Source organism: Balaenoptera acutorostrata, chromosome 8, assembly GCF_949987535.1.
Source record: "Balaenoptera acutorostrata chromosome 8, mBalAcu1.1, whole genome shotgun sequence".
Lineage (NCBI taxonomy): Eukaryota > Metazoa > Chordata > Mammalia > Artiodactyla > Balaenopteridae > Balaenoptera > Balaenoptera acutorostrata.
The window spans coordinates 60,095,095-60,106,985 of record NC_080071.1 but is presented as its reverse complement, the minus strand read 5'-3'; the positions used below and the strand labels follow the sequence as shown (position 1 = coordinate 60,106,985).

At 41.7% G+C, this 11,891-nt stretch overlaps 1 protein-coding gene across 7 annotated transcripts in view; it reads right to left on the bottom strand.

Annotated features, from left to right (window-relative positions):
* The window catches only part of CASP10 (caspase 10), a 29,956-nt gene that overhangs the window by 16,771 nt on the left and 1,294 nt on the right, over window positions 1-11,891 (bottom strand). For 3 of the 7 annotated variants that reach the window (XM_007190506.3, XM_028168632.2, XM_057551130.1), the window contains exons 2-5: window positions 11,404-11,757; window positions 9,953-10,046; window positions 4,543-4,678; window positions 752-861 (exon numbers count right to left, since the gene is read on the bottom strand). In XM_007190506.3, coding sequence (XP_007190568.2) covers window positions 752-861; window positions 4,543-4,678; window positions 9,953-10,046; window positions 11,404-11,750 — 687 coding nt within the window. In that variant the 5' untranslated portion in view covers window positions 11,751-11,757. Of the gene's footprint in view, window positions 1-751; window positions 862-1,658; window positions 1,677-4,542; window positions 4,679-9,952; window positions 10,047-11,403; window positions 11,758-11,891 lie in introns of all 7 variants that reach the window. The other 4 variants (XM_007190504.3, XM_007190505.3, XM_007190507.3 and 1 more) reach the window with 2 other exon arrangements.

Genomic DNA, 11,891 nt, shown 5'->3' with positions numbered 1-11,891 from the left:
CTTAAAAATGGCGAACATGGTACATTTTATGTTATTTGTATTTTACAACAACTTAAAAAAATTTTTTTGTATGGTTAAGATGGTAAATTTTATGTTATGTGTATTTTACCACAATTAGAAAACAAAACCAAAAACAAAAAATTCCAGGGACAACCTAACTTCATCGATGCTGACAGATGTCAGCAAAATAGAACTGCCAAGCAAGATGGGAATAAACGTAAATCCCAGGGAAGAATGTCATGTGTCTTCCAAGGACCATGATGATGTTGTGAAGAATGGATTGCAAATTCTCCCAATGTTTCCCCCTCTACCTACCCTACCTTTGCTGGGTACTACAGGAACCCAGTTCTTGCCCTCTGGGACCCAGTGCAAAGTAAAACCGTGAGGCCCCTTGTTCACACATTATCAAGAATTTCAAAACAATGACAGCTGAGCATTCAAAAAGTATGGGCCCTGTGCGATTGTACAGGCTGTATGCCCATGAAGCCAGCCGTGATCGAATCCCACAGATAAGAACAGAACCATTTCAAAGCAACCCAGTGGTGTACTGGAGTCAGCTCTAACCAGCTAGTGAGAGCCAATCATTAGATTTTCAGAAATTCTGCAATACAGTTAATATCAAGTTGGTAACTTGAAATCAGCCATGGTAGGAGTATTTACACCAAATGCTACAAATCATTCTCTCTCTCTCTCTCTCTCATTTGCAGTGAAGCTGGTGGTTACACATTTACCAACATACCAATGAACCTACCGGCAAGGCTTCAAGCAATTGGTTAATGTCCGAGTGGGGAAATAGTTCTTTCTCTCCTTGATGCAATGACTCAGTTTCCTTGGCTACAGGAGGTGCCCCTACCTGGGGGGCTGGGAAGAGAATCAGATAGAAAAACAAAAAAATCACCTTCTGACTAGTGGCAATCCGAAATAACCCATCATCATAAGAAATTATGTTATAGGGACCTGTAGATTTGTAGTGGCATTTGCTTAAAGAGGCCTACATGTATATACCCAGAAAAAAATGTGAATTTATAAATTATTTTTATCATTATATTTTCATTCCTTGTATTATGATATTTGGTTCCTTACTATTTCTATTACTTTTGTAATTTAATTAGTTCCTTAAAATTACTATATACTTTACTAAATACCATTTCAGAACTTATGGTGCTCAATGTGTCAGGTAACTGCCAAATAAAGATTACAAAAGCACTACCTCAAGAAATAAAACCAGAACTCAGACTTCACTAGCAAATAAAGATTACAAAGGCATTACCTCAAGAAATAAAACCAGAACTCAAGACTGTAATAGCAAAAAGAAAACGAAAGAAAGAAGCAAAAGAAGGTAGGAAGGGAAGGAAAGGAAAAGAAAAACCATTTAAAAGTGTTGATTAAAAAAAAAAAAAAGTGTTGATTAAATACATATGTTATATACAAAAAATATGTCTCTATGGAACCATTAAAAAAAATAAGCTATATCTGTGTTATATACATGGGAAAATGCCAGATATATTAGGTGGGAAAAAGCAAGTTACGGAATATGATTAGCATGATCTTAGCTAAATATGAATTATAGGTATCTATCTATCCATACATGCATACACACATGCACTTATCTCTATATAGAAGAAAAGCTACAAAAATATACTCCAAACCGGGGTTACCTCTGGGGAATGGACTAGCTGTGGAAGAAAAAGAAGAGAGAGACTTTACCTCCTACACTCTGTATTGTTGTCATTATTTGAATTTCTATTTAATTTTATTATAATTATTATACATTATTTTTAATAATGAATTTAAAATATTAAAACAAACACCAAGGCTCAGGAAAACTCAGAAAGATATCCAGGTGGTCCTTAAATAGAGCTTGTGTCCTAATCAGATACAGTGGGCTTAGTCTTTCCACTCACCTCACTTACAGAAGCCTAAAATCTGCATACCTACTATCTTTTCAGTCCTTTAGTCCTTCATCCTAAATGGCAGAATTAAGCCCAAACTCTCAGAGGACTGTAGAAAGTCAATATTAAAATACTGAGACCTATGATATAATAATAAATATCCATGTGGTCTCTGCCCCTTTTCCTGGCACACAGTTCCTAAAACCCTACACTCTCTTAAGTGATTAAGTGTCTTTTTGTATGCTAATGACATGACTGGTGGTTGGGGACATCCTGATAGCCTCAGGATGGAGGCTGGTTGCTAGGGGACCCAATCAAATGATCAGAGGGTTGGAACTTTCAGCTTTACTCCCAGAACTCTGGAAAGGGGACAGGGGCTAGAGGTTGAATTAATTACAATGGCCAATGATTTAATCAATCATGCCTATGTAACAAAGCCTCCATTAAAAACCCTAACTGAGGGACTTCCCTGGAGGTCCAGTGGTTAAGACTCTGCACTTCCACTGCAGGGGGGGCATGGGTTCCATCCCTGGTCAGGGAATTGGGATCCCGCTGCCGTGCAGTGTGGCCAAAAAAAAAAAAAAACACCCTAACTGAGGGGGTTCAGAGAGCTTCTGGGTTGGAGAACAAGTGGAGGTATTGGGAGAGTGATCCACCTGGAGGGGGCATGGAACTTCCATGCTCCTTCCCCCACGCCTTGCCCTATGCATCTCTTCCACTTGGCTGTTCCTGAGTTGTATACTTTTGTAATAAATCAGTAACCTAGTAAGTAAACTATGTTCCTAAGTTCTGTGAACAGTTCTAGCAAATTATCAAACCTGAGGAAGGGGTCATGGGAACCCCTGGTTTGCAACCAAGTTGAACAGAAGCTGTGGGTAATCTGGGGACCCACGACCTGAGATTGGTGGCTGAAGTGGTGGGGGGAGTCTTGGGGGACTGAACTCTTAACCTGTGGGATCTGCGAAAACTGATGAGTGTCAGAACTGAATTAAAACACAGGACACCCAGTTGGTGTCTGCAGAGTTGGAGAATTGCTTGGTGTGGAAAAACTCACACCCCTGGGGTCAGAAGTGTTCCAGAATGTTGTTGTGAGTATTAGTAAAGGAAAACAAGTTTTTTCTTTCAACATCCAAAAAATGATCATACAGCATGTAGATTATAGAAAAGAAAAATCAAAATTAGAATTCTTCTGACAGGGAACTATATTCAATATCTTGTAATAATCTATAATTGAAAAGAATGTGCGTGCGTGTGTAACTGAATCACTTTGTTGTACACCTGAAACTAATACAATATTGTAAATCAAAAAAAAAAAGAATTCTTCTGATAATAAAGCTCAGTCCTCAAGACTCACTGAGGCAAACGTAAACATTTACTGCATAGAAACTAGAGAGCCTTCTCCAGAGTCCAAATAGTCAAATAATCTGGCCACCTGCCCTATGTTTACTCTGTGTGGAGTACTGCATTACAGGAAAACGATGATGTGATCAGAAAAAAAAAAAAAATCTCAGCATTCAGAGTTCAAGTGAGGATTTCAAATATACTTTCAATATCAACTCCCTGTTTTTATTTCTCACTTGATGACTTGATGGTTAGAAGAGCTGTTTTTATTCTTCATAATTTTTACTTAAAGTATACATTAAATTATCCATTGATTTGGTTATTGTTTGAGATTTTATCAAATTAACAACAGTATATTTTGTTCCTTGACTCATTTTGTGTTAATAGAATTCTTAGAGAGAAGTTTCCTTTTGGCTAGTTTTGTTTTCAACCAGATAAATTTGCACACTATGTTGAGTCTCTGAACTAAAATATGGGTGTGGCATACAAGCTTCATGAATACAATACTTTTAGCTTTTGTTTAATAGTGGAGAAATGGACTCAATAAACCACAAATATTCAGCATATTGACACATGGTAAGGCAGCCAAATTTGATTTCTGCCCTATGCAGCTACTTCTACGTAATACCACGGCAATACTACCTTTACAAGCCTGATTAAAAACAAAAGAGAAAGAAAGAATATTCTTCTCTGATAGTACTTTATGAGAATATGAAAGTTTTCATGACTTTCCCCTCTAACAAACGTATTCATAGGAATGTGTATTGAATGCTTACTCTATACCAGACATGCATTTTATAGGAATTACCTCATTCAATCCTCAAAAAAATTATGAAGTAGGTACTACGATTAGCCCCACTTTAAAGATGGGAAAAGTGAGACATAGAACAGCTGAGGAAAGGGCCACTGCACCATTAATAAGTGGAGTGCTGGCAATCTGACTCCATGGATCCCACTCCTAATTCCTGTGCCATCCTGCCTCCTTCTTTTTGATGTTATTTCATTCAAAACAATTTCTTTTACAATCACTTCCATGTAAGAATCGGAAGACATTTGTCTAAAACCACTTTCCCTCACTAGAATACAAGCTCCAAGAAGGTAGAAGCTTTGCCCTATACCTTGCTGTAGCTCCAACTTCTAAAACTGTGCCTAGTACAAAGTATGCATTCAATAAACATGTGTTGAATGAACAAATGGGGAGATTTCAAAAGAATATTATCAGAGTGATAAGTAAACATCATACATGGCCAATTGGTTTAAGAATTCCCATGGTCTGATTCGAGCAAGCAAGCAAGCGTAAGCTAGTTACCTTTCTCTCTTTTATATTTGTCTATCTTTCTCATAAGATTAGGTACAATTTTTTTGCAGAGATCCTCCAGTAATGTCAGATTATCTTCACTTATTTTATCTTGTTTCTCCAGATATGCCAGGAAACTTAGAGAGGTCTGCAAGAGAATCAATGGAGTCACATTTACTTGCCTACTGATTACCCATTGCAGTAATAAATTAGGTGGAGAGTCCATGCAGGAAGACTTCAATAGTAGGGGGGAAGAGGCATTATAGAGATTGTAAATCTCTATACAATCTATATTAATACCAGATACCAAACACACATCACTCACTAACTACTCAGAAACAATCCGATGAGCAGATGCTATTATATCCCCATTTTAAAGATGAAATAACTGAGGCACAGAGAGGTTCAGTAAGTCGTCCAAGGTCACAGAGCCAATAAGTGGCAGAGCTGGTATTTGAGTCCTGGCAGCCTGATGCCAAAGTCTGTCTCATTAACCATTGAGCAATACTGCCTCTAACTTTCAGCTGTAAATGATATAAAAGATTAGGGCAGCAGCAAAACAGGGGTACCAAAGAAAAGAGAAGAAAATGTTTTGGAAGAATTTTATATTTGGTATTTTAAAAGAAAAAAATATCTTAAGCACTCCTGGGAAAAACTGCAAATTGGTTAGTATTATTTTAATATTGAATTACATATGAGGTGGAAGGTACCATAATCTTTTCAGTGATAAGGTCTTCTCAACCAATGTATTAATCTGGTTATGAAAATATATATATGAATAAAATTGTGTTAGAGCCCACAGAAAAGAATAACTAATCAGAGGGACTTCCCTGGAGGTCCAGTGGTTAAGACCCCCATGCTTCCACTGCAGGGGGCACGGGTTCGATCCCTGGTCGAGGAACTAAGATCCCACATGCTGCACAGAGCGGCCAAAAAATAAATAAATAAAATAACTAATCAGAAAGTGAACAGCTAAACACTCGCTAACTGCATACATAAGCATCAGCAGGATGGGAACAGGGGGCCAGGGAGTCTCCAGACATGCTGGCCAGTTGAAAAGGGACCGTATGGTCAGGAATATTGAGGAGGAGGCCTGAGTACAAACTCCGAGTGAAAGCTAGGCCACAGCTGCAACAGCAGGCTGGTATCAGGCCATGAAGGAACACCGAGGGGTTTGGGCAAGTATCCCATGGATGAAGGGGTTCCAGCAGGAATTTTTAAGGAGAACAGTGACATGAACAGGTTTGTTTTTAAATAGAAGTCTTGGGGAATGTTGGAGGAGGAAGTGGGCTAGAGAGAAAATATCAGCAGGAAGATTAAATGCTCCGGTGAAGAGATCAACACGGCCTGGTCTAAAGCTAGTGGTGGAAACGCAGAGGAGGCGCTGGATTTGAGCGACTTTTCTGAGGTATCATTTGGTGAGCTGGGAGGGCAATTGCAGCGGGTGAAGAAAGGAAGGAAGAGTCGAAGACGACCTCAAATGGTGATGCCCCTCGTTTCTGCACGACTCACCTGCTCCACAGAGCAGGCGCCACACAAGCTGCACGTGGGAGGTGATACGTGAATCGCATCTCGAGGGATCACCACGCCTTCACTTCCGACATGCAAAAGGGCCTTCCAAGCAAAGAAAATCAGATAGGGAAAATGAGAAACTAAAAATCTGGTTGTGAGCAGGCTCGTGGTGGTTTCGGCAAGAATAGTTTCGTGGGAGGGAAGGAGGCTGAAGCCATCTTGGAATGCGTTGGAGTGTGACTGAGAGTCGCGTCAGTGGAGAGAGAGTGTGTGTGGACTATTCTTTCAAGAAGTCTGGCGGTAGGACTTCCCTGGTGGCGCAGTGGTTAAGAATCCGCCTGCCAACGCAAGGGACACGGGTTCGAGCCCTGGTCCAGGAAGATCCCACATGCCGCGGAGCAGCTAAGCCCGTGCATCACAACTACTGAGCCTGCGCTCTAGAGCCTGCGAGCCACAACTACTGAGCCCACATGCCATAACTACTGAAGCCCACGCGCCTAGAGCCCGTGCTCCGCAACAAAAGAAGCCACCGCAATGAGAAGCCCACGCACTGCAACGAAGACTAGCCCCCGCTCACCACAACCAGAGAAAGCCCGCGCAGCAACGAGGGTCCAACGCAGCCATAAATAAATAAATAAATAAATAAATAAATAAATAAAATAAAGACAAGTAAATAAAATTTTAAAAAAAAGAAGTCTGGCAGTAAAGGGAAAGAAGATAGAGCAGTAACAGAAGGATGAAAAAGGGTTAATGGAAGAGTGTGTGTGTGTGTGTGTGTGTGTGTGTGTGTGTGTGCACGAAATGTGTGTTTTCAAACAAGGTACTCAAAATGCCAACAGCCAAGGGAAAGGCCAGAGTTACAAAGTCTTAACTGAGTTCTGTCCTAATCTGATCAAAAAAGAGATTATAAATTTTCAAGACATTCCAGAGACACATAGGAGAACCAAAAAGGCAAAGAAATGTGCGTGTCCTCATCTGCAGCGCCAGCACACCAACAACCTGCCCAGGAAATAAAGTAGGAGGGAGGAGGGGGTAAAGGAAGATTCATCCAGAGCTGATCAGCTGGGCAAAGGGGTCAGAGGGAATCCCCGAACAAGGTTCTACAGTCGGTTTATGTGCAAATGAACTTCCGCTGAAGCTCAAAACAGAAACTCCTATCTTGACTTCATCCTACCAGGAGGAAGAAAAGGGGCTAAAACATGCTTCCAGAAGCAATGATGGAAATCCATTATACTTTGTACAAAGTGTATTAGATGTTGAGTAAATGACACCCTCCATACACACACACACACACACACACACACACACGAACACCCACAATATAAATGGAGTCTGCACATTAGTTTAAGAACACCACCCTGGCAAATATTAGCAGAAATTCTGAAACTCTCTTGCTCGGCATCTTTGTTAAAAAGATAGGTTTGGGTGTGGTTTCCTTTACATCTAACGTCCTATGTTGATTGCTACATTGAGAACGGATATCCTGACAGTTGTTTGGGTCACTCAGGATGTGTGAAGGCAGCTAAGTTTGCTCTAAGTTTGTGTGAAAGCCATCAAAGAGGAAACCTAGAACACCCTGCAAAGGTCGTTTCTGTTCATCCAGAGAGACCACGTGAATTCACAATTCTTCCTTTTTTTGGCTGAGAGGTATTCAGCCCCTCCTCCACTGGCTGGTAAAGAATTTATTTCTGTGATAAAGTCTTTTGCAATTGCAATTGCAGATAATGCAGTCCCATTAAGCCCTGGTATGGAAACACATCTGGGTTGCTTAGAGTTTGTCCTTTACGCACTTGAGAAGGCTGGCCTGATCACAAAGCCCAATAGAGATCAACCTGGATTATCAGGTGTGTAACTCAGCCTCAGTTCTGGCGTGAATAGTTAGATCTCCTTCAGAATACAGTGAGATCATTTGGAATCCAAGAAGGAAGTGCAGTTTTCATGAACTTGTCCAGGAAATTCCCCAGTTTTATGCCACAGCTCAACACAGTAACTTCTAATTTACCGTTGTACGGAGTGAGAAAAGCATAAAATCATTTGGCTACTTGGGCACGGGCCTTTGATGATTTAAAAGCTAACTTAGCAGGAGGGAGAAATGTTTGGAATGATCCTGAACAATGAAAATGTTTCTGAAGCCACAGATGCCTTTAAGCAGAGGTCTAGGACCTGTGGAAAGGCCCAGAGGAAGAAATACATTCCCCAGCTTTTCTTAGTGGGAAATCATTGCTCGGTGTTGAGCATATCAAATGCCCTTCTCATCCTCCACCTCATTGTGGGGAGTAAGGACTTCTGTGCATGACAATAGGTGTAACAATAGAAAGTGGTCTCTTTTTATTTATAAACCCAGAGACTGGAAAAATTATGAGAGGATGCCCAAAGCTGGGAGATAATTTTATCCAAATATCCTGGAGGGTTTTTCAAACTACAAGAATCTCTTCTGATGTTGAGAAATTCTACATTTAAAGCAAAATGTTGTCATTTGAGTACGTAACCACTTTGCACCAACATAAACTCGAGATTGCATCATCCCATTCATTCATGCTTTCACTCAGAGCACCATTTTGTAATTCTGCATTGTTTTGGGGCTATAATGATAAGTAAGACTCAGTCCCCATTCCCAAGGGTCCCACAGCCAATCCTTATGATAAAGGAGCCTGGAGAGAGAACCAATGGAAAGACGCAAGAGGCTAAAATCCCTGAGGGCTCTGAAAAGGAGAAAAAAAGGACTCAAAGATTGCAACCAAAACAGAGAATTAACCTGCAGGTTAATTAACCTACAGGTCTGACACCAGGAAACATGTTTAATGAATTATTAAACATGGTCCTCATAAGACCTACCACATGTAAAACAGCTTCCTACTCCCCAGTGATTTTTCTTTCAAAAAGAATTTATTTGTCAATAATATCAGTTAGTCTGGGGAGAATGTGATATGGGAGGGCTACACATGTAGGCTCTTTGCATTGGTGATGTGCTCATCTGTAAGTTGGACAGGGGATCCATGGCTGTTCACTTAGTTCTACATTTATAACTTCCATACATGTTACATGCCTTTTTTGGTGTTATCAAACATTATATAACTTAAAACCTAATAAAGATAGCAGTCGAATAACAAAATTAATGTTATAGGGTAAAATTTGAAAATTGGCCCCTTCCCAAATTAACTAACTTGCTTGTCACAAGCTGTTATGAGAATCAAAAGAAAAAATATAAAGTTTTGAGGCCTGGAAGAGAGATGTGCAGCTACTTTCCTGCCCTTAATTGTGACCAATCTAGCAAGAATATCAGCCGACAGCATTATGTTAATATTAAAAACATTACTGTTAGTTCCAAGCAATTGTATAGCCCTTTAGAAAGCACATCCTCAAACATCTGTCTCATTTGATTTTCACAAAACCCTACGTGGGAGACACTGCAACGTCCACTGAAAAGGACACGGCTCCCTCAGAAATCTCAGCTAATGGAGGTGAGGAACAACTAATTCCCACTCTGCCATTAGCTACCACCTCCTCATTTCTTTGTGGCGCCCTGCACATTTCTATATCATAAAACACAGTGGATGCCAATAGCAATCATTTACTGCATGGTTAGTATGTGCAAAATACAGGCCCCAGCTAATAGTTTATGTACATTATTTCATCTAATCCTCTTAACAGTCCTGGAAGGAAGTAGTATAATTGTCTATAATACGACACATTAGAAAATAGAGGCTCAGAAACATTCAATCACTTGCCCCACATCCAGGAGTTAGTCTAGGACTAGACTCCAGGCCCATCAAAAGGCAATGTTACTAACCCTTGTCTGATACTGTCTCCTGCAAAAAAAATGAGCCCTCCTGAAATCCCTTTCTAGCGTCTTCCCAAACACTGATTACGGCGATGTTCACAAAGACCCCATCCTATAGGGCCCACTCACCATCTGGACTTTTGGAATCGACTCCCTCAGAAGGAAGATCATGCTCTTTAAGTTCTCTGAGCTGATGTCTTCTGACAGTTCATAGAGCAGGTTTCTAAGACACACACCCAAGAGACAAATTAAAGCCTCGCACTTGCAGAGGATGGGCAGGAAATTGAGTGCTTTTATCGTACGTTATCTCTCATTTGAACGACCACAACCCTGTGAGTAAACAATTATTAATCCCATTTTATAGATTTAAAAACAGAAACTTTGAGCTTCAAAGTGACCTATTAAACAACAGCAACGCAGTACGCAGTAGGAGCAGGCCTTCTGATTCCAAGTCCAGTGCTGTTTCAAATTCCACTAAGAAGGCGTAAAACACCATTTTGGCATGCCTGCCCTCCTCCGGACTCCATTCTAGAAATCAGGCTTACTTTATAGGCCCTCATCAGGGAGGACCGAATGCCGGTGAGTATAAAGTTCACTGTTGAAAAAGAAAGGAAACTATCCCGACTTCTGGAGAGTCATACAGTCGACAATTAGAAGAACTGAATATGGGGACTTCCCTGGCGGTCCAGTGGTTGGGCGCGGGTTCGATCCCTGGTTGGGGAACTAAGATCCCACATGCCGTGCGGCACAGCCAAAAAAAAGAGAAAAGAAAAACTGAATACTTCATTCACAGGTTAACAGCCCTGCATGCCTGAGACCATTCCTCAGCTGTCTAACCAGCAGAGTGGAAAAAATGATCTCCAGAATTCCCTCACTGACCCAAGGGCATCTCAGGTTGTAGGAACCAGTTCAAGTGTTAAGGCCTGAAGGATTCTAACCGTCCAGGCCGTAAAATAGTATTACGAAGGCTCCACTTCGTGAGGCTGTTCGATGTAGATACTATGTTAGTGGATCGTTTAAAACAGCGTTGCTTAAGGTCTGATGCCTTTATTCTACCTCTTTGGGCAAAATGCCTATATTTTACCTGTCTGGGTTTCACCCCAAAATTGGACCAACTGGACATGGCATAAATGATGTCCCTCCCTACCCCAAAGACACATCTCCTTTTTTATTTTGCTCATTTGGGTCCAAGTATTCATTTCTCTCTTCTCAAATGGCTAGGTATAGGCTGACACACCAGGGACTCACTGGAGGCAGGAGGCTGAGAGCGTGGAGGCTGGCAAAGAGGAAGGCGCTGGCCTGCTGCACACGGAGCAGGGCCTCCTTCCTCAGCGAGAAGCAAAACAAAGGGAAGCCACCCCCAGGCACGGGGCTGGGTTTTGAAACTTTGCTGACCTCCCAGCCTCCCTTCTCATTAGCACCCGAAGTTAAGAAATCTCCTGCTTTAGAATCACCATACCATCCAAGGAGGTAGATGGGGTGGGGGTGGGGGGGGGGTAAAAAAAAAACAATCTTAAAAATTAATTCATCATTAATCCCAGCCTCTTTTCAAAGCCCAGTGGCCCTGCCGTGTCGATCACCTGAACGGAGAGACCTTCCGGCGGCCAGGCAGCCAGTGCTCCACCTGTTCCTTGGTGTAGCGCAGGTGCCGAAGCAGGACCTTCTGCTTGATGATGTAGAGGAGCTCCGCGAGGAAGGAGGGGTCTTCCTCACTCAGCTGCTCCTCTGCCATCAGGTAATCAAAGATATCCAAGGCTGAGCCGCATTTCTCCAGGTTCTTGAGGGCGATGGAGTCTCGGCAGAGAAACTTCAGGCGCTCCACATCTTGATCCCCCAAGTACGAATCAATAGTCAGAAGCGTCCCTCGGAAGTTCTCTTGACAGTTATCATCTAAAGTGGAATTCAAACTTTGGCCTTGCGATGTCATGGCCAGCCTGAAAGAGATAAGGATTTGGGGGCCGCAGCTTAGAGAGTGAGGACAACATGGCACCCCAACTTCCCAGGCCCTCCCCCAGTTCCAGCCTCCTGTGTTCCAGGCCTTAGACTTTTCTAGAAATGCTGAAAAATG